Source organism: Tupaia chinensis, unplaced genomic scaffold, assembly GCF_000334495.1.
Source record: "Tupaia chinensis unplaced genomic scaffold, TupChi_1.0 Scaffold138322_1, whole genome shotgun sequence".
Taxonomy (NCBI): domain Eukaryota; kingdom Metazoa; phylum Chordata; class Mammalia; order Scandentia; family Tupaiidae; genus Tupaia; species Tupaia belangeri.
Genome location: NW_006198219.1, coordinates 1,749,619 through 1,772,670, shown reverse-complemented (window position 1 = coordinate 1,772,670; position 23,052 = coordinate 1,749,619). Strand labels below are relative to the sequence as shown.

The 23,052-nt window shown below is 37.1% G+C and overlaps 1 protein-coding gene across 6 annotated transcripts in view; it reads right to left on the bottom strand.

The window, feature by feature from the left end:
- Positions 1 to 21,637, bottom strand: part of NRCAM (neuronal cell adhesion molecule) — a 99,643-nt gene extending 78,006 nt beyond the window's left edge. For 2 of the 6 annotated variants that reach the window (XM_006161132.3, XM_006161133.3), the window contains exons 1-8: positions 21,441 to 21,637; positions 19,226 to 19,243; positions 15,755 to 15,860; positions 13,357 to 13,553; positions 11,060 to 11,182; positions 6,020 to 6,190; positions 5,225 to 5,281; positions 3,045 to 3,156 (exon numbers count right to left, since the gene is read on the bottom strand). In XM_006161132.3, coding sequence (XP_006161194.1) covers positions 3,045 to 3,156; positions 5,225 to 5,281; positions 6,020 to 6,190; positions 11,060 to 11,182; positions 13,357 to 13,553; positions 15,755 to 15,860; positions 19,226 to 19,243; positions 21,441 to 21,546 — 890 coding nt within the window. In that variant the 5' untranslated portion in view covers positions 21,547 to 21,637. The remainder of the gene's footprint in view (positions 1 to 3,044; positions 3,157 to 5,224; positions 5,282 to 6,019; positions 6,191 to 11,059; positions 11,183 to 13,356; positions 13,554 to 15,754; positions 15,861 to 19,225; positions 19,244 to 21,440) is intronic. The other 4 variants (XM_006161134.3, XM_006161137.3, XM_006161135.3 and 1 more) reach the window with 2 other exon arrangements.
- Between the last annotated feature and the right edge of the window lie 1,415 nt (positions 21,638 to 23,052).

Sequence of the window (23,052 nt, the reverse complement as noted above, 5' to 3'; positions counted from 1 at the left end):
GCACAAGAAATAAACAAATATTTGCATTAGCACTACATTTTTATCAATAATGCTCGGAGTTTTACATGTTTGCATAATCAGAGCTATACTAATTTATGTAAACTCTGACTTCGATGATGCAGTGTAAATGTTAGCACAAATTGTTTTACTAAAAGAATCTATTTCTTCTAAATTCTGACCAATGAAGAATTCTTGAAAATGTTTATATAAGATACCATGACAATCCAAAGAATTACCATTAAATTAATCATATAGAATTATATGTTCTCATCAGCTAGAGTTAAAAATGTACAAAGAGCTCATATATCTACATCTATGAACTGTTACGGACATTTCCATATGATATGAAAGGACGCTTCTCTTTTATAACAGGTTATCTGATGATGTGAATTAAGTGACTAAAGGAATAGCTCTGATTCCTTAATTTCCTTATTATTGGATTTTAAAATATTATACCAGTTGATAAGAATAGATCAAACTCCTGTATTACCCAGACCATAAACCACTCAACTATTAGGTAGTCAAGAAAATCATGACATATTTTTCTGTGCAAAAATGCATCATGACTTTCCCGGTGACCCAGTGCATTTCTTAGGAAGTCATGAAATATGGAGATGGGTGAAAAGCTAGAATACAGGCTTGGAGCTAGAAAATCTTCAGAGTTACAGTCCTGTCCAGAGCCCTAAATTTCTCCCTAATCTTGGATCCCTGACTTTTTTGGGTGTTTGTGCCTTTCACTGTCTTAATAGAAATAATAAAAATAATGTTTGACTTGATCAAGTGGCTTTAGGTTTTCATGGAGGCAAAATAAAAATGTATTCAACACAAACATGTCCTGAGCATTGACCTATATACCAAGCACTGAGCTGTGTGTTGAGAAAACAATGATGAAAAAATATTGTCCAGGTCCTCAGGAAAATTACAATATTTGTCATTAGAAGTATAAGTGGGATTGATTGTTTTTAGAATTGGTTTTGGTTTGTTTGATCGAATAAAAACAATTGAGCACATATATCTGATTAAATAGCTTCTAAAATTAAAACATGCTGTGACTATAAAAAGAGGTAGAAGATGTGAAATCATTTGGAAAAACTGCAACACTATACACATGTAGAATCTGATATCATATTATGATATTTCCTTACAGTCAGAGTAATCTGCATCTCATATGCTCTAAAGGTAAGAGGGAGTATGGAGACAGAAGAAGAATATCATAGTCTATACTTTACAAAGCAATGAATTGTTTTACTACTCTTCTAAGCAGTTCTTAAGAATTACAAATTTATCGGGGCCAGCAGTTGGCATGGCGGTTAAGGGAGTGGATTTCCACATGGCTAACTGCAGTTTGAGTCCTGGACCTGGTGACTTGCTTTCTCACTTTCCCTCTCCCTCTCTTTCTTTTTCTCTCTGGTCACATTAAAATAATAATAATAATAAAGAATTACAAATATAGCGATTCTATCAGTTGACACTTACTGGTTTCTAAATGATAGAGCTCCAGTCTTGGTTTTTCAACAACCCAAAGCTTTCAAAATTCTTTTAAGAGTTTTGTGAAATTTCCAAATACTGACTGTGTTTTTGTTCATTAGGTACTATATTGTTGGTGGGAAGAAGTTACTGAATTATGAAAAGAGATACTCTGCTACCTAAAGGTTGGGGTTGGTAGATTAAACTATTTTTTTGAATAATGAAAACAAAAATAGGAAGTTTTTTAAAAATTTGTTTTTGTTTTTAATTCTGGTGGAAAAGATGGATTTTTAAACATATCTTTAAAAGGGGATTTTGCTAGTTTTAGTTGGTTGAGGAACTAAGTTAGCATGTGATTTCCTAGTGTGGCCAGCAGAGGTCTCCATGTGTCTGCTGAAGCAAAGTTATTCCTGGCTTCTGAGAGACCAATGAGTTACCAGGTCAAGGACAGCAGGAATCACAACACGTGAGGGCAACATGTTTCTTAGATTCCATACAAGATTTTTAGAAAGTGTGCCCATACCAGTGGTAATTCTCTGTGCCAGGTATAAGAGGAAGATATACAGAAACTCACCCATACTATGTATAGGCAAGATCTCCCTGTAACTCCTGTCAAAGACAAATCTGTTCTGTGGGTGGCTTCAGTATTGAGGGGTATAGCGATGAGACATCTCAAAGAATCTGGGCTTGGCCTGATGACCTCAGAATTAATGGAAAGGACAGTGTGCCAGTTTTGGGGCCAGGCCCTAAGAATCTGTTTGGTTTATTTTAAAGCAAAAAAAAAAAAAAAAAAAAACAACAACAACAAAAAAAAACCTTTAATAGGAAGGATTATTACTTATGGGGGGAAAAAAAAAATCTACCAGCTCATTTACCACAATAAATCCTAACCTTGTACAAGCAAAAATATAACCTTAAATTACATAGAGAAAACGGTAACAAAACAATAAAGACAAATTGATAATGACCTATGATGATGATGGGAGATTTTTAACACACATTTCTCAGAAACTAATAATATTTGTGCATTTCTACCATTACAAGTAGCCACGACAAGACTGCTAGAGAGATGTGAGAAACTAATAGCCAACAGCCCAGCTGTCCAAACTAACAGCCAACAAACCCTGAGAGTTGTGAGCCCACAGCTGAGCCACCTAGCAGGGCAAGAACATACTCAACTGAGATTAGCAGAACCTAGCTGGTTTTAGTGCAACCGCCCTGCAGGTCTCTAGACAAGTGATCAATAATCAATAGCTGTTATGTTTAAGCCACTGTTTTGGGGTGGTTTGCTGAAAAAAAGCAAAATAGTACATCCTAATGATAATCGTAGCAATCATAAGATGATTACTGATTATTTCAATAGGAACACTATTTCATTATCAAAATATTTTAACAGTAATATAGGATTTGTACAGTCTACTTTGGAAATAATTACTAAACTTTTGATGCTTGAGGATAAGTATAAAAACAATAATTATTCCTATACTCTTAATACCTCTCAAAAATATTAATACTTCTCTACCAATCTACCATATTTTTATAAAAAATGAACATCAACGCAGAAGGTTTTCACTCACAGTCCCTCTGCAATGCACTCTAGTGAAAGCACGTTTCCTCTTAGTTCCTCCTTGTTACTTGCATTGCCTTCTGGAGTTAAAAATGTCGGTGGTCTCTCTCTACTTGATTTAGCTGCAAATAAGAAAATCAATGCATTAAAACTTATGAATATGTATTTCTGGAAATACAGTTCACTGTCAAAAAGATGCCTAAATTCTAATCCCTTATGAGACCATTTAATATTGATTGTGAAATTTGTTAAGATGCACATACACACTCTCTGCTTTACAAATAGCCTTCACTCATTCAGTTAACCAGGAATAAAAGCACTAATTCGAATCAGGTTATTATGAATTTTCTGTGGGTCAACAAATTTTCAAAAATATCAGCATGGAAAAATCCTGTTATCAAACTATATATCCATTAAGATTAGTGCTCAGGTATAAGAAAAAACTAACTCTATTCACTGGAAGATGGTAGATTGTAAAAAGTTATGGTTATAGAAATACTTCGTTTTACACTGGGGACATTAAAGACAATTCCACTGATTAATCATATCAAGACCTCAAACTGCAAGGCTTACGGAAAATAAAATAAAACAAAATTAGAGAGTTATTGACATAAGACTGGAAGATTGTGCACCATAAATAAAGAATAACAGTGGAATTAAAGAAATTGAAATCAGTTTCCAAGATGAAAAAATGAAGAGGTCCACATCAGCGATTTCAGGGATTTTTTTTTTTTTTACAACTACTTTCTTTTTTATGGAAGACTTCCAAAATGGGCCTTATCTTCTAATGGCCTCTCAGACAAACTTAAAGTAGGAAACACACCTACTTAAAGTTTAATAGCCATTGACAGCTTTCAATATTTTAATGTATTATCTACTTGATGCTCACAAAAACTGAATTAAAGGTAATATAAATCATTCCTTTATCTCAGAATGAAAAACTGAACACCAGAAAAATTATTACTTGAGAAAAATTAGTTTTTCTAAGCATTTATAAATTGTGGGGGAAAACTTATTCCTCTGAAGTCACTTTGGAAATGGTCTCAAGGGCCATATATTTTAGGAGTATATTAAAATAAAATAAAGGCAGGTGTTGTGGTATGTCTAATTTGGCCATGAATGAGATACTTTAGTGTTTTTTGCTTTATATCTCAAGGGTGAAATATTAATACAGCAGAAATTCTGCCTTATAAAGAAGAGGATCCCATATCCAGAATCTTTAATGGTGTGTGGGGCAGGGAGGGGAGTCTTGAAAAAGTCTGTGGAAAACCCGTACAATGAAAAGATTAGGCATAGGGGACCAGCAGGTGGAGTGGTGGTTAAGGTGCTAGACACTCCCACATGGCTAACCATGGTTCAAGTCCCGGACCTGGTGGCTTGCTTTCTCACTTTTTTTCTCTCTCTTTCTCTGTCTCTCTCTGGTCAAATTAAAGTAAATAAATGAGTGAATAAGTAAAATTAAAAATAAATCATTCTTTTTAAAAAATAAAAAATTAGGCATAAATTTCAAAACGTTTTTGCCCTAAAATAAACTTGTATTTTAATTCCATCTTTCCATGATCTTTTCAAAGTCCCTATGAATTTTCATCGATAGACTAATTGAGAAGCAAATTTCACTAAATGGAGTCCAATTCTTTTCTGTTTAAAAGAATGATATTAAAGGTTCTGTTTTTGAAAGATTATATCCACTGAAGACAGTGACTTGGCTTTAAACAAAACTAAGAGAAATACTATTGCTAATTCTATTGATACTGTGTGAAAATGGGTGGAAAATGTGATGATCGATTATGAAATTCACTTAATGTTAGTTGCTGAAGACTTTGATGAATTATTAATGCACTCTGCAACTGTCATTTAGTTCATAAGTAAAGCTTATGAATAGGATAAAAATAGATAATATAATTCTGAACATATATGAAAGATTGTTTTCACAAATCATGTGAAATGGTTGTTTACATGAAAACACTTAGAACAAGCTTCATAGTTATGCACACATCATGGGAAATGTTTTAGTGAAATGCTTGAAAGTCTGTAGTTAAAGTTCACAAGAAACATACATTATACTAGTGGTATTAAACACATAACTAGAAATTTAATAAAGAAATAAGGTTAAATAGCCATGGAGGTGAAGTTAGTGAACTAAACTCTACAATGAAGGAGAGAATATCAGTTACAATCACCATAACTCACCACCATAAAACTCAGTGTCACTCAAATTAGCAGCTATAGTGTCATTCAATTCATCCACTGAAATAAACAGAATATTATGAAGAGGGCACAAAAGTAGGGGAGAAGGATAAAAAGGTATTGGGCAACAAAAACAAACATATACAGCTATGTTGACCAAGTGTCATCCCCGCCAAATAAAAACAGTGTTTTATATTGTACATAATTAACTCGTTCATTTGCTCAACCATCCCAACCAATAATATATGAGCCTGTAACTTCAGCCATAGGACTGCCAATAGTCGACATGGTAGTACTAAAAGGACAGAAATACTCAGAACTTCAAATGATTGAGAAAGTTGTAATGGGGGACCAGCAGATGACATAATTGGTACTGGACTCTGACTTAGTCAACCTTAGTTCGAGTCCTGGACCCAGTGGCTTAAAATGCATGCCAGGCACTGGTGTATACGTGCCCAAGATCCAGAGAGGAGAATGGAGAAGGGATTGCAGCGTGGCCATCCCCCATGGGCGGGTGATTTCTCACTTTCTGTCTTTCTGTCTCTCTGGCAAGCACACAAGCTCAATAGCAAAATCTCTCTTAAAAAGAAAGAAAGTTGTCATGGAAACAGTTATGGCAATAACACTAAAGTAATGTACTTAGAGTGTGTGTACTCTTTATAATACATATGCCAACACTTCAGTGATCTTGATCAATGAACCTGTTCACTGCAAGGTTATTAGAATTTGATAGTTAATATATTTTGCACAAATTTGTAAACATCTTTGACAGAGAGATTTGCGAATCTAAGATCTTACCTGAAATCACCTTCACAGAAATAGGTTGCTTCTGTTGTATGGTTTGGGTGTGATTAAATCTGGCATAACAAATATAGTCCTCACGGGTGTCCTCTGGGAGGACATTGGAAAAATACAGGTCTCCATTCAGACCTTGAGAAACCCTCTCACTCTGTGGAAGTCTTTGAAAGGCTGGAGAAAGGCAAAGAGATAGATATCCAGATCATTCCATCATAAAGTAGCCACTCCTCCAAATTAGCAAGATAAACGTATCTACTTACAGAACTGAGAAATGCACTTGAATAGATTTTTTTTTTCTCTAAGGAACTCTTCCAGTAAAAGCAAATAAGGTTAAATAACAACAACAATGAAAACTCAGTACACACTAAAACTCCAACAGTATTTGCCTGACCCTAATTTCTCTGGGGCAGGAACAGAGAGCTGTAGAGAGTCATACACTGGAGTGTTTTAATAAGTAAATGTAAATGCAAAAATGTTTTACAAAAAAGTTTGTGTGGCTTTCCCCAATTTCTAAAATAGCCCCTGGCTGTTAAACACACACACACACACACACACACATCTATTAAAAAATGCACTAAGGAGAGCCAGTAGGTGGCACGGCAGTTAAGGCGCTGGACTCCCATGTGGCCATCCACGGTTTGAGTGCCGAACCTCATGACTCTCTCTCTCTCTTTCTCTCTCCAGTCAAGTTGAAAAATAAAAATTAAATAAATAATTCTTAAAAAAGCAATAAACTATGGATTTCCATCATCTCTGTTCTTTTTTTTTTTTTTTAAATGCATTAAGGAAGCTTATCAGGAAGTTAGCTTAGGTTGCATCTACACACAACGGTCAGAAACCAAATACTTAGCATCTAACTGTGAGCTAGACCCTGTGCTAGGCATCAGGCATAGGACAGCCTACAATGTGATAGATGGTGAGCTCACAATCTAATGGAAGAAGCCCACATCTGCAAGGGAGCAATTAATAGGATGCACTCATGACAGTATTTAGTGCTGTGACCTGCCACTCGGAAGCCCGCCTTGTCCAGGCTCCCTCACATCTTTTCCTTTCTCTTTTCTGAATTAGTTATCACCTTCTGACATAATACATGTTTTATTTATCAGATATTTGAATCACTGCAGATATTTCCTCACACTAGAATTTCATCTCCAGGAGGGCAGATGCCTGCATCTACTTTGTCCACTGCTGTAGCACTGAAAAGCGCCTGGCCATTCAGAGGGCCCCTTTAAATATTCATTAAAGGATTACATACATAACCATCAACACTGACTTTCCAGTTTCAAGCATGATGAGTTACTTTCCCTCAGATCCAGTTAAGGAACTGTCTAGGCGCAGGCAGAGGGAAAATCTTCTAAGTGGATGAAGGTACAGGGAGGTAGGACCCCTAATCCATGCATGAACTTGCACCTGACCAGCTAATATGCATGCTGAAGCTGCTGACCTAATGCACTGAGCCTTCGCTGTGAGAGTTCTTCAGGTCTGGAGTGGGAGAACTAGGAAAAGGCACACAGCCCAGTGGCCTCAGGCAGGTGTGTCTCCTGGCAGAATTTTTCCAGATAGTCAAGCTGGAGTGCTTGTACAGATGGTGAGCACTTCGTCTAACATTTCATGAATGCAAAATTATGGTTGAAGATACGCAGCTTCCTCAGGCAGGGGGAAAAAAAAAACAGGGAAAGGGGGAACTAGAACTTGAAAGAACAGTGGTTAATCATATTAATCAAAACCCATTCAAGACATGGGTTTGGTAAAGGGCTTGCAAATTCATGATTTTAATCCTCAAGGAAGGGGCAGCTTCAAAAACTCAGAAAAATAATGTACACATATTTAATAAATAGAAAGACAAGCACACATTTATTATCTTCTGTTTCTTCTGTATTTTATTATCGATGGGTAGGTGTTGGTAAGCCAAATGTAAGGGAATGGGACTTCACGAGTGTGATGGCATTTTGCCTTTGAGTTCCTTTGCATTACATTTGAAAAAAAAAAGAAATGTGTGCAGGCCCTGCAATGGTGGTGCAGTTGACAGAACGGTGCTGCATAATACTGGAGCCATAGGGGAGGCCCAGGTTTGGATTCTGAGTGGACCTGAATGTACTGGGCATGTCTTTGCACACCATGATCCAGGTTGGCTGGGAGGCAGGGGAGAGGATAGCGGCATGGCAAGACATTGTCAAGGGTACCTTCCTCTCTCTCTCTCTCTCTCAAAAGAAAGAAATAAAACAAGCTTTAAAAATGTATGCAGCTAGGGGAACCAGCAATTAGCGTAATGGCTGTATCACTGGACTCCCACGTAGTCGACCGCGGTTCGCATCCTGGACCCAGTGGCTTAGAACTCACGCCGGGCGCATGTACGTGCGTGCCTAAGATACCAAGAGGAGATTGGAGGAGAAGGGATTGCGGCATGACCATCCTCCCTGGGGGGTGATTTCTCGCTTTCTGTCTCTATGTCTCTCTCTCTGTCTGGTGAGCGCACGCGCCCTATAGCGAAAACCTCTCAAAAAAAAAAAATGTATGCAGCTAAGCATACCTTTATTATGTTACCTTGCAGAAAGTATGTTATACGAGGGGTTTTCAAAGAGTTTGTGGATATATGTATTTTGAAAAAGCTATGCATGCATTTCAAATATTTTGCACCAAAATAAACTCATACTTTAATTCTATTATTGCATAAACTTTTTAAAGTCCTCACATATAGATCTAAGATTTTTTCATACTCCAGATGCATTTCTATTTCAAAGGTTAGATACTTCATCAACAGCCTGAAATGTGTATAAATGACATACCCAGTTGTGCACTGTGGGGGGGGGGAAACCTTGTGACCTATTCAGATGATTCTGAGACTTTATATATCCTCTCTTTCTATAGGTATAGGTATGTGTATTTCTATAGGTATAGGTATTGCTATAGGTATGTGTATTCACTGGAGAGAGAAAGAGAGAGAGAGAGAATGAGAAAGTATCCCTGAAGGTGGATGACCACACTGCAATCTCTTCTCTTGGGATTTGGGGCATGCAGGCACACATGCACTCAGCATATTTTTCAAGCCACCTGGTCCAAGACTGACTGCGCAGTTAGCCATGTGGATTCTAGCCACCTTAACCACCGTGCCATCTGGCTGGCCTGATGTTTCTCTGTATTAAACACAGAGGTCATCATTTTTGAATAAGAACCAAGGATCAAATACCAGGCCTCATTTTTGGCAGTGACATTTGGACAGTGTTATTCTTGAAGCCAGTAATCACTTATCCACATCTGGTTTGCTACCTACTCTTTCACAATCTGTAAAAGCTGTTAGGTAATGATAGGAAAAAATACGTTGTGCATTTATTTATTTATATGTTTTTCATTTCTTTGTGATAATTTCTCTGAGTGCTTGTATAAAAAGAGTAAAAAAATCAAGATTAAATTCTACAGCCAATTTTCTTTGGTAATGTCTACAGTCTGTGGTCTCAGGAGAAGTAAGGTCACAGGGAATAGAATATACTTCTAAACTATTCTAAATATCTTGAATTCATTCCTATCATTCTATCTAAATGACTTTTATCGCAGTCATCAGTGACCCCCATGTTGCCAGGTCCAGTGGTCATTTCTTAGTCCTCATGCTATCTGCTCTACCAGCAGCGTTTGAAACGGTAGATCCTCCCTAAGTTGTTGGCCTCTGGAGGGCTCCTGGTCTCAGTGTCCCAGGCTCTGCTCTCTTTCACCTGCACACATTCCCTACATTCTCTCATCTAGCCTGGGGCTCTAAGGAGCCCCTGTGCACTAACTATTCATACATTACTCATTACAACCCTGAATCTTCTTTTTCACTCTGGCTGGGAATCTCAACGTGATTACCTTCCAGGCCTCTTAAACCCTAAACTTCAGTTTCATAGTCTGCAAATAGAGCCATGTGCTGACTCTAAGGTAACACAGTAACCTACTAGCACAGGACATTTTGGAGCGTGGAAGGGGCAGAGCAACAGCAATTCCTCTAAGGGTAAGTAGGGGGTGGGCAAATGTGAAATTGCTCAATAGATGACTTCATCTCTCTTTGCCTCAGTTTCCTCATCTGGAAGGTGGAAGGAAAAACTGAAAATGCCTCAGGGGTTTGTTGTAAAAACTTAAATCCTCAGGGCTACATCTTCAAGTTATATCAAGAATTGGACCATTTCTTCTTCATCATCCTCTACTTTTATTTTTAGTTCACATATTTTTAAATTGTATTTTATTTTATAATTTCTTATCTTCATTTAATTGTTGTGCATCTTTATGGCCTCTGATATGATTTTTTTAAACCATGCATGCAGAGTGGACCTTTTCTTAAGTACTCTACTGCTCCACCCAAGTCCAAGTCACCATTAACTCTCACCTAGATTATAGCAATAGCTTCTTAACCGGCCTGCCTACTCTCTTGGTCTCTGCTTTCTCCAGATATAAACTGAGGTGGTACTGTTACTATTTATTTTATGTGCAAAAGTCACTTCTTCAAAATTCCTCTACTTCATTCTGAGAAAATGCCAGAATCCTTCTTGTTGAGTCCCTGTGAATCTTCTGTCTATTATTCTCCCCATTGGTACACTCAGTCAGCCACATTGACCTCTTTGCTTTTTTTTTTTTTTAATTACACACCAGGATGCGCCTACCTTAGGGGCTTGCATGAGTGTTTTCTTTATACCCAGATATTTAGGAACCTGATTTCTCATTCCTTAGGTCTCTGATAAGAATTCTGCTTTATTTTTCTTAACACTTATTGACAACTGAGACAGATTTTCTAAATGCATTTACTGTCCATCTCTTTTCCCACCTCTGTCTACTCTTACTGTATAGAAACTCAACAAGAGCAAGATATCTGTCTGGTTTATGGAGAAGAGTGTCTGGAAGATAGTAAGTGCTCAATAAAAATGAGTGGATAAATGAAGTGACATCTATTTCATTTTATAGCTATTTTCCTGAGCATCTCAAACATTTTATGAATTACAAGAGCTAATGATTTATTACAACAGTAAACAATCATAAGACTTTTACGGAAAGGAAGTTCTTATTGTTAAAACTTACAATTATCCATCCAAAATATTATAGGTGGTGGTAATCCAACTGGAGGTCTACAAGGAAGCACTAAAGACTGACCGTTTCTAAGTATTATTGGTTCAAGTTTTTCTTTGGTCCACAATGGTGATCCTATTTAATAATGACAAAACAAAACAAAACAAAACAAAAAGTAAAAGCAAAACACAAACATGTAAGTTATTTTTGTATTGAAGACATTTAAAAACATCTATATGAAGAAAGGCAAACTATATTTTTAGGGCAATAGTAATTTGGTGTACATTAAATTAATGAGAAAATAATTTTTAAAGAGAGTTAAAATAAAAAAGACAGTACAAAAAATGGGTAATTCCCATTAATAGTATAAATTCTGAGTAAGTGCTTTGTGTTTAAAATACTAAATATATCATCAAGGAGAGATAATTTTGATACAAGCATGTTCTACACAAAAGGATAGAAAACACTTAAATGCCAAATAATTGGTTAAATAATTATACATGTCTCATACCACATTTTGAATGCCATACACTCTTATATAAATATACTTATTTGTAAAATTGATATGAGAATATACATGATGTATTAATAAGTCAGAAAAGGTTGTGAAATCATTTTCTGAATAAGCCAGTTTTAGACATATACATACATTCCTGCCTAGAAAAAAAAAATGGGAAGAATCCTTGAGTAGTAGTTATCTCCTTCATCTATATGAAGAACAGCAAACTGGGACCAGCAGTTAGTGTAATGGCTATGTTGTTGGACTCCCATGTAGTCGACCGTGGTTCGTGTCCCAGACCCGGTGGCTTAAACTCATGCTGGGCGTGTGTGCGTGCGTGCCCAAGATCCCAAGAGGAGAATGGAGGAGAAGGGATTGCATGGCCATCCCCCCTGGAGGGTGATTTCTCACTTTCTGTCTCTCTCTGTCTGTCTGGTGAGCGTACACGCCCTATAGCAAAAACCTCTTCAAAAAAAAAAAAAAAAAAGAACAGCAAACTATATTTTTAGGGCAATCGTAATTTGGTTTACATTAAATTAATGAGAAAATAATGCGAGGGGTATTCTTAAATTAATTAATTTTTCTGTAATACACATATATTACACATATAATAAGAAAATGTTCTGGGAGCTGCAGTGGTGCACTGGTAACATAACACTTTGTGATGCTAAAGCTGCATGAGAAAGCCCCAGGCTTGTGTCCTGAGATCTACATGCGACTGCCTGTGATCTTGATGGCTGAGGCTGGGGATCTATCATGGCATGAAGGCCCTGTTAGGGCTCTCTCTCTCTCTCTCTCTCTCGATAAGAAATAAAAAGTTTTAAAAATGGTCAGAATTGCCCATGGTAACTAATTTTTAAATGCATGTTCTTGAGGTTGTTGAGAGGGTTTTAGTATGACCACTGCAAAAAGAGCCACAGTAATATCAAGGTAGTAAGAATATTCTTTTTCCAGTGAAATTTTGAAACAAAAATGTTTAAAGAAAGGGGCCAGCAGGTGGCATGGTGGTTAGGGCACTGGACTCCCACATGGCAATCCATGGGTTCACATCCTGGACCTGGTGCCTTGTTTTCTCATTTTTCCTCTCTCTCTCTCTCTGGTGAGTGCATGTATCCTAAACAAATTTTAAAAAATGATAATAGTAATAAATAATATTAAATACATAATTCTTTAAAAAATGTTTAAAGAAATAACAGTTGGGCTCAATAGATGGTGTAGCACTTATGTCACTAGAATCCACATAACTGACTGTAGTTCAAGTCCTGGACCCGGTGGCTTGATAGTCAAACCGGGTATGTGTGCATGCCCAAGATCCAGAGAGGAGAATCAAGAAGGGATTGTAGCATAGCTATCTCCCCTGGAGGTGATTTCTCACTTTCCCTCTCACTGTCTCTGTCTCTCTCTAAGGTCAAAGTCTTTGAAAAAAAAAAAGAAAGAAAAAGAAATATCACTTAGACCTTAGTTATTCATATCCTACTGAATTTATTTCCATCTGTTCATAGAAGTTTTACTTATATGGAAGATGTATAAGAAAAAACAGTTTGATCAATTTAGGAGAGGAACAGTTTTTTTTAACCCTGGTATTTTATTCAGGACTTGTTTTAAAAACATGTTGGATTGGCAAAGTGTTAGGCTGAGCAGCTTGTTAGAGCAAAATGGAAAAAAGCAATAATCTCCATGCAAAACAATGTCACAATATTGGAAGCAATGCCATTGCTTTCTTGTAACAGTATTTGGATGATGTAACAGATGCTGAGTCTTCAAATGGTATTTTCGAAAGGGCCCTGGTTGGTTGACAAGTTCCACTTACTGGATGGACGGACAACAATGTTATTAGAAACTGCAGCTCCACGTTCATTCCTGGCGGTACACTGGTAGACTCCTTCGTAGGTCTCCGCTTTCCCTTCACTCATGATGTTGATTACAAGAGTTCCTGAGCCAGGCTTCATGGTGACTAGAGGGTCTTTATCTATGTCAAAATGAGTCCCATTACGGGTCCAGGAAAAGCTGCCCAACACATGAAGGGTTATATTTGGTAATGGTCCAGAAAAACAGGATTTACTTACTCTTTAACATATTCCTTGTGTTTCTATGCACTTCTAGAAGTCATGATTAGATTTTGATATTCAGTAAAGAAGCAATAGGCCCCTATCCCTAAAATGTTTCATTGACGCCTACCTTAGAAAAAATACTGGCTATACATTTTTAGATATATGACTTCTTTAGAACCAGCCCAAATCTGACTCAATAAAGAAATCATGCACACAAATTGCCTGTCATTTTTCTAAGAAAATATAAGAAGCAGGTCTCCCAGGCTTACTCTCTTAGGGCTTTATTAGCATTTTTATTGTAAACGCCATTGTACATAGAGTTGATAACCTGTCTATAAAAATATGCTCTAGGCTGAAATGTGACAAGAACGGCCCCAGCAAGTGCTGTCTATATATGTTGGAAATTTATGAGATCCATTTCAAGTTACCAAAATGCAAAGTAGGTTGGGAGAAAGGTAAGAGATGAGAGTTCAGGGGTGTTTTAAACATTGGTTACTAAAATTAGTAATTCTATATAAATATATATTTTGAGAAATTTTTATTGCACAGATGATTTTTGTGAATTCTTTAAGAAGTATGCCAAACTGTCCATCGAAATTCTTCTTTCTCAGTTTTATTTATATAAAGGGGGTTGTCTTATATAAAAGTCACAGTGCTCATAAAATTAAATACATTGAAACAAGCTACAAATCAATGACAGTCATGCTCATACCAAAGTATGACTCTTTTACACTTCCCAGTGTTTTCTGAGCCCACTTGGATTTCTCTTTCCTGCTCCTTTCTTATAGCAGTGGTTATCACGACCAGGGCAGGAGATGGAGGGGGTAGAGACCACTGGCAACTACTCGATAGGGCTGGGAATGCTGCTAAATACCCTATAATGCACAGGACAGCTTCTATCCACAATCGAAACATAAGTAGCTGAAAGCATCAATAATGTTGAGGAGAAATGTCTAGAAACTTTCACTTCTTTATTATTGCTATGGTTTGGATAATGATTTCTCCTTCCAAGGTTCCCGTTTTGAAATGTCGTTTCCAGTGCACTGACAATAGGAGGAGGTGAGCCCTAGGGAGCAGCGATTGCGATCATGGAGGCATCACTCTCATGAATGGGTTAATGATGTCTTGTAAGACCCAATGAGTTTCAGCTCTTTTGTCAAGGAGTTATTTCTCCTGAGAGTGGGTTGCTATTAAAGGAAGATGACTGTCCCCAGGATGTACTTGTCATCCTCTTTGCTTCTGTTGGCCCTGTTGTGGTGTATCCTGCCTCTTACCAGCCTCAAAATTTTGGATTTTCTGGCCATCAGATTCATAACATAGTCACATAAATGTCTGCTCTTCAACCCAGTCTAGGTATTTTTGTTAGCAGTATCTACATTCACATTACGTTTTATAAACAATAATCTAACACTTCAAAGCTCTCATATATTCCTGGACATGTTAGAGATCAACCACTGCAGGGTCTTAGATAAGTTACCTAGCATTGCTGGGCAGTGGTTTCTAATCTCTAAGATAAATTGGTTGGGCTGGATTATTTCTAATTTTTATCTCAACTCTAGTATCCTATGCAGTATTCATGCCAAGACTCTGATTCCTGAGTACTGAACACTGCCAAATTTGGAAAACTATTTAGGACTATTTTATAGGACAGGAGAGAGACAGAGAGATCTTGGAACTCATCAGATTCAGCTTCTTTATTTTATAGATGAGGACACTGAAGCCTAGAGAAGGGGGATTTGCCTATGTCATAAGATTATCAGTGTTAAAACCAAATTAAAAGGCTCTTTCCACAGCTCCTCACAATGTCTGAACATTTTGCAGAATGGTGTGAGTATGAAAATGTAATAACCTGGATTTTTAAGAAGGAAAATTTGACTCTAGTCAAGCAGCGAGACAAAACAATAAACCTTCAAATGACACTTTTAGAAAATGCAAAAGCTAATATGGGACCCTTAATATCTTTGAAGGGTAGAAATGGAGGATGGGGTGAGTTCACCCTTAGATGAATCAAAGGGTAATCTAGTCATTCCTGTTGAGAAATATCCATATAAAAAAGAAAATGTTCTACATGGTTTTCTTTGTTCTTCAGAAATTTCCAAACTCCTACCTATATTCAGAGTACTTTCAGTGCTATAACAAAGCAGAAAGTACACTCACCTTGGGGGAGGTTTCCCTTTGGCTTCACACTGGATTACAATATTCTCTCGAGGGTCAATAATGTAGTCTTTTGGAGACTGTTGAGTGATGGTTGGAGGTTGTACCACTTAATTGCAGGAAGAAGAATAATAGAGAGAAATTGATCACTTAATATCCTAATGGCCATAATTTTTTCCTGTATTGAAATCACTTACCTTACACTAATTATGGTCCAAATATTTTTAGGAATTTCTATCGTGGCAGTACATACCTCAATAGATTACCAACTACAAGTCTCCTAAAACTGCAAAGTCAAGACATCACTTCTTTTTGGTAACTTTACATACACTCATAAAGTCCATTTTTCCCACACTGAAAGTTCAGGAAAATAATTACCAATACAAGCCTAATAGTAAGGCAATTTCTTTTCTGATGTAACAATGAGAAATTCGGATTCTTTTTGGTTCAATCGATGTTTTTCCCTACGATTTAAGCTATAAGGGAAATTTATATCTTTCTTTAAAAAGAGACATAGCCTGGGGCTGGCAGTTTGCATGGTGGTTAAGGGCACTGAACTCCCACATGATTGACTGCAGTTTGAGTTCCGGACCTGGCAGCTTGATTTCTAACTTTCTCTCTCTCTCTCATTCTCTCCTTCTCTGGTCAAATTAAAATAAGTAAAGTTAAATAAAATAATTCTTAAAAAAAAAGAGGCATAGTCTTATAGTTCATTAGTATGCTAATTTAAGTTAATACAGGAGAACAAATACATTTGAGAAGTTAATATTAAAAAGCTTGCTAAATTGGAGACATGATACGCCTTAGTAGATCCAGGAGGTAGGTGAATTAGGAACAAAGATAAAATAGTCTTATTTAGAACATAAATGGAATTGGAGAAGTTCTCTGTTCTAGGAGATAAGGTTTCTATTTAATTGTTCAAACTGTTATCGATCATTTATGACAGTATGAAGAAACTTTTTTGACCTCGAACAATCTACTCTGAAGAAAAATGGTTCCTGGACTACCAATACTCCTTCTGGTGAAATCAGAATTGCAGAGGGTTAGAACAGGAAGGGTGTGGAAAAAAATAATCTATTTCAACTTCTACTTTCGTTGGTCTGAGAGGGAAAATGGCTTGAGTAGGAAGGCACAGAGCAAAGTGGAGACCTGAACTCTCTTGAATGCCTTCTGGTAAAAAGCTACAAACTTTTTTTTTATTTTTTGGAGAGGTTTTCGCTATAGGGCGTGTGCACTCTCCAGGCAGTCAGAGAGAGACAGAGAGACAGAAAGCAAGAAATCACCCTCCAGGGGGGATGGCCACTCCGCAATCCCTCCTCCTCCATTCTCCTCTTGGGATCTTGGGCACGCAGGCACACGCGCCCGGCATGAATTTAAGCCACCGGGTCCAGGACTTGAATCGCGGTTGACTACATGGGAGTCCAGCGACATAGCCATTACGCTAACTGCTGGTCCCATGTGGAAACAATTTTGATCATCATGACTGGGGTAGTGGTGGTATTGGCATCTCATGAGAAGAGGCCGGGATATGTTGCTAAACATGTTACAATCTATAGGACACCCCCTGCCCCCACAACAAAGACTTATCTGGCCCCAGATACCAGTAGGTATTGATTAAGACACTGGGGACAGATCATAGTGTGAATGGGACCCCTGGAGCTGTGCAGTGTGGTTGCCCTACACTAGCATTCATTTCCTCCTATCATGTAACTTTCCCCAAGGCCCTCTATCTGACTCTCTCTTTCCTTCACTGCTGCACTAAACATTCTGAATCATTCACGTTGTTCTTCTTTGCTCTCTGCCTACACTCTGCTTCCTTTATAAAACCCTTTTTACCTGTCAACCAAGTATTTTCCAAAGCTTGGTAACTGTCCTCTGCTCTTGTCTCTTTATTGTGGTTAATTGTGCTGGGAATAAATTTGCCATCTCCATGCCCAAAGACTTGAAAATCTGTAAAAATTGTTCTTTTCTCTTGTCTTGCCTCTTGTCTTATTGGTGTCCATGAGACATCTCTTACTGAACAGCCAAATCATGTCTCAAGTATAGATCAAAAACGAAACTTACTAATATCATCATTTATTGTGCACCTTTTTTATATAGGATCCTGGACAGTTTCAATTTCCCTTCCCTTTAGCAATTCCCATTTCTCTCCTCTTCCACCAGCCAATCCAACTGTTCTCCCCAGCCTCCATCATACACATGAAGCTCTCATTCTTCTGCCACCATCGTTTTCCAACACTGGGTAGCAGCTCAGCCCGTTGGTTAAACTGAATCTGGCTCTTTTTACTAGCTGTGAGACTTCAGGCAAGTTTTAACTTCTGGTGAGTTCTAGTTTCCTTAGAGGGAAAATGAGGTTTAAATGTAGTATCTATCTTTTAAGGTAGCTGGGAAGATAAATAAAATAACTTGTGTAAAATTCTTTGTACATGCCAATACTAAAATTGCTCGATGATGTTAAATAATTTAAAATAATCACAATCATTTCTTTTTGGACCATATTCACCTCTGAAGGATCCTTCAGGTTCTAGGAATACAGAGTTTGGGATAGTGAATAGAGGCCTGGAATTCCACAAGAGAACAGTAGACATAGGCAGTGGAGGAGGAATTCTTGGGAGGGACTCTGAAACTCTGATAAATGTACATTGGTGGTTTCACATGCAGAGCTTCTATTCATCTGTCTGCAGTCAAACTGGCTTAGCTGCTAACTGCCAAGAATTTACTGCCTGGATGGGCTACCTTGAGCAGTGTTTCTGTCATCTGGAAATTAAGAAATTCTTTGCAGTATTTAAGGAGAAAAGTTATTTTACATATTTTTTCCTATTATTTCAACATCAAAGGACATTTTCAAATACCTGAAAACTATTTTTCTAGTCAGATGATTAATGCTGCCTTACTGTTAGAGGCAGCAGAATCTTTTGCTTTGAGCGAATCTGTCAGGAAGGATAGGCGTGAGCTGCCTGTCTTTTTGCACACCTCAAGACAATATTAAAATTTGCTGGGTTACTCTATTAATGGCACCTAGGAACACTATTCTACATAGTCCTGAAGGCTAATGAAGTGTAAACTAGGAAAGGTGCTAACTGGGGTAAAGGTTCTACATCCACCCACCTTCTAAAATACACCAAAAGATGGATCTTTGTTCCAGCAAGCATTTAATAGTATCATTTAGAACCAGGTCATGAGTCGCTCTAAATTTTGTGAATTTTCTCATTGAGTTACATCAGATATGAACAAAGCCTGGAAGTTAGTAGAGTAGCGTATTGAAAAAAGAAAGAGGACTACCCAAGTCTTCAGAATTCATGCAGGTAATGTATTAAATTGGTATTTAAATGCAATGTTTAACTACAGTAAACACACATGCTTAAAAAAGACACTCATCACAAAACACAAAGTTGTGGTTCATGGTATTAATTAAAAAAACAAAGACATGGTCAAATGTTCACACTGCCTAATAATTTATAGAAAGACACTTACAGTCTTCAAGAAGTTTTGCTTTTTTCCCATCAATATCAGCAGGTGAGTGGGCAAACAGGATTAAAGAAAATCAGATATTAGTAATAAGAACATTAGAACCGTGAAGATTCAAGGGGTGTCTCATCTATATATTTTGACCTAAGAAACTTACATAGTGAAGGCTAAAGTTGTGAGGTTGAGAAGAAAAGAAACTCATATGAACGGTTTTGTTTACTTCTGCAACAGCTTTTCCACACAAACATGTGGAAGAACAAAAGCAATGCTGTAGGCAAAAAACGATGCTTCCAGGGAGAGGAATGGCTAATTCCATTCCATACATGTTGCACGGGACAAGTAATTATGTTCAATTTGAAAAATAGCTGAAATCTACCATTAATTTGAGTTGTCACATTCTGTGTAGTGTCTGATCCTATTACCCCAGACATCACTGTGCACATGATAATAATATCTAATAATGGGACATGGCTAAAATAATAATGCTTGACCCAAGCCAAATTCAACCCTGATTTTAGATTGTGTATTTCTATGCTTAATGTCTAAGTCAGTAATTGAACTTTTAGACTGTTAGCATATTTCTTGTTTAGAATTCCCTCATCACCCAGGTTTGCTGGTGCTTACTCCAAAGAACAGTTTATGTACTATAGACAGGGTGTAAGGAAAAGGGAAAGGGGGGAAATTATATTAGCATGCAATTCAAATCATTCCACAGTGCTGCCTGTCATTACTACTTGCAAAGGTTAATGGAGGAGCACCTGGGTTATCGTGACTTTCTTTTCATCATGGTTATGCCTCTTCTCCATTAGCAGCAGTAATTGAGTTAGCAGTAAGTGATTGTTTCCCTCTGATTGTTAGATGGAGCAGTCAGATTAAAGGGGAATATATTTAACACCAGGGAGAACAAAAGCATTTTTCTCAAGTGCTTTTCTTTCTCTCCTGTGTATCTGTTAGGGCAAATGCTTACTTAAGACATTCCCACTCCACTGGGTTTAAGCAATTACATATTTTTTCTTCAACAATTGAAATTAAGGTCATTGGATAAATAATTTTTAGGAATAAGAAAAACTGCATTTTTTTCCGTTGTACTTTAGATTATAGAACCACAGCAAAGGAAGTCAATAAAATATGAGCAAACCACATCTTTTCTTAATGTCTTCTCTGTGACCATTGCAACCTCTGTGACAAAAAAAATGACATCAATTGAATAGCCCCAGGAAAGTGCTATCTTCCTCGCACCTTGGAAAGCTTGCCAAACAGATGTTCTATTCAGGAAGCTAATGGATTTAAAGAGGTCGTGCAGACTAGGGATAAAGGATAAATCAATCGTGAAGTACAGTAATTGTCCAGATTTGAAATTCAGTTTTCCACTGCAGGAAAAGTAACCAGTTGGAACTTGGCATTATCTTTATTTTTTACACAAGTCATCCAGACCAGAGAGAACTCAAGGTATATTTCTTATTAGAAAAGAGTAGGCTAATATAGTAGCTCCATTTTAGTATTTTTGCAGATTACTTGTTTTATTCTCAAAATTTGCATCTCGGGTTTTGATCATGTTCTTTATATCAAAGAAGGCTATTCATTAGGCTCTTGGTCAAATAATAATAATAAATAAAATTAAATAAAATAATTCTTTAAAAATAATACTTCTCCTAGTTCTAGACTTATGTTTAAGATTCACAATTAGAAAATGAAATATGCTTTGTCTGAATCAAGAGAAATGAATTACTGGTGGTTTGGGGATACAGAGGGGCATAGCATTGGTGGAGAGGCCATCTTTCAATCTTTTCAGAGCACTCTCAGCATATAAAGTGGGGGGCAAAGTGGTGATGGGATGTGTGAGGAAGTCTCCATGATCATTTTAAAGTAATTCACTTAGTGTTTTGCAAGATGTCTTTTAGAAAGAGCTGCCTATTGGGAGGATCAGAGTGACTACATGACTTGTGCCTTTTCAGGCCATCCTTGCCATGGGACACAAAAAGGCACCTACTGGGGACAAAGTAGAATGACAAGGAGGGGACAGTGTAGTTGGCTATTTCAGTGACCATTTCTTGGGTGTGAGTCTTTATAAACATCAGGTGCTGAAGATAAGAGCCAAATTAATTTTGATTAGCTTCTCAGTATCACACAGACACCTTCTCCATTTATACAGCTGAGAATGATGGGAAATGCCAGAGGTTTTGACTCCTGGGCCTAACAGCTTTAAAACATTAATACTTACAATCAAGAGGTACTTCCAGTGCACTAATCACCTGGCACAGGAGGAGGATCAGGGGCACTCTGCCTGTAGATAAGCGCTTCTTTTTCGGCATTATTTTAAGCTGCATTAGTTTAACTCCTGTTGAGACCCACGAACTGAATTTCTTTTTCTTCTTTCACAGACCTTTTGTGTGCAATGTTTAAATTATTTTCATGCAGGGAACTGGAAAAGGATAGAATAAGAATAATGTATTATAAAGAAGGAAATGAGGAGGGGAAGTCTGCAACACAGAAAATCAGCCCTCTATTACAGATGAACTCTAAAAGGGAACTAACTTTTAAATATTTAACTCTCAAGACTGGCATAATCATTTATTCATAAATCAGCTAACATCGGTTCAGAAATATTTGTAGTGATGTCAAGTGAAATCTGTCTACCATTCTGATGGTTTTTCCTTTTTAAATATTTGTATTGTGACTGTTCAGAGACTACAATGCCTTTTCCAATACATCAGGGAAATTTGGCTTTTAAGTCAGTTAGAAAGTAATCACTTTGCAACTTCAGAGGAGAGGCCTAATTGTATCTCCATTTTAGAGATGAACTCAGGGAAAGTTCAGGGTATTTTTTCAAATTTGCTTCAAATCCAAAACGTAATTTGTCTATATTTGAAATTCAGCTTTTCATCGTAGGAAATGTAACCACAACCAGCTGAACCCTGACAATTCAGATTTTCTCCAACTCTCACCCAGAAAGCAGAAACAGACCTGGCTGGATCCAAGTTCTAGCCTTTCCCACTTGGTTACCTTCTCTGATGGTGCTGATTAATTTTCTTCTAAAGGAGCTTTGTTAAAAATTGGGAGTAGCTATATGTAATTTATCAATAAAGTGCCAATATGTCCTTAAGCAGGTATTTAAAAAATCTCAGTGATCTAGCCTCAATTTATTCCACCAATTTATCCCCTAGTTTCCTATAAAAACATTTTTTTGTTTAATGATTTGTTTTTGTTTTTATTTCTTGTGTCAGTCTAATATGCCTCAAATTTTCCCATCTTCTGGTCTTTGTTTATTCTGCTCCTTTTACTGGAAATGCCTCACCTATTTTATATATATGTAATTTTTTTCAAGAAAAGTCAATTCAAAGGTCATGTCCAGGAAACATTAACTGATCACCCAAAACTAGAAGTCATTTCAACACCACCCCTGAATTCCCACGCACACACACAGCATAAACACAATAATAAATCATAGATAGTTGTCCCCCAAAAAACTCCTTCTGGAAAGATCAGCTTAATCATAACCTCTCCTTAATGAAGAGAAATAAGGCAACCAATGGTTTTCTTGAGAAGATGGGAGGGATATTATTACATAGTGGAGTAGCTCCTATAAATTTCATCACTGAATTTTTAAATCTTTTTTATTATTTGCATAATAACATCTTTTTAAATGTCCATCTTTCTCATTAAGCTTCAAATCCCCTCTAAACATGAACTACATCTGTCCTGTTCCTCAGTGTGTTCCCATGGCCCATCATAGAGTCCACTATATGGTAGGTAGTAAATAAATATTTATGGGAGAAAAAATCAATGAGGGAAGAATAGGAGAAAGAAAAAAAGACAATCTTTGAAGTTGGAAT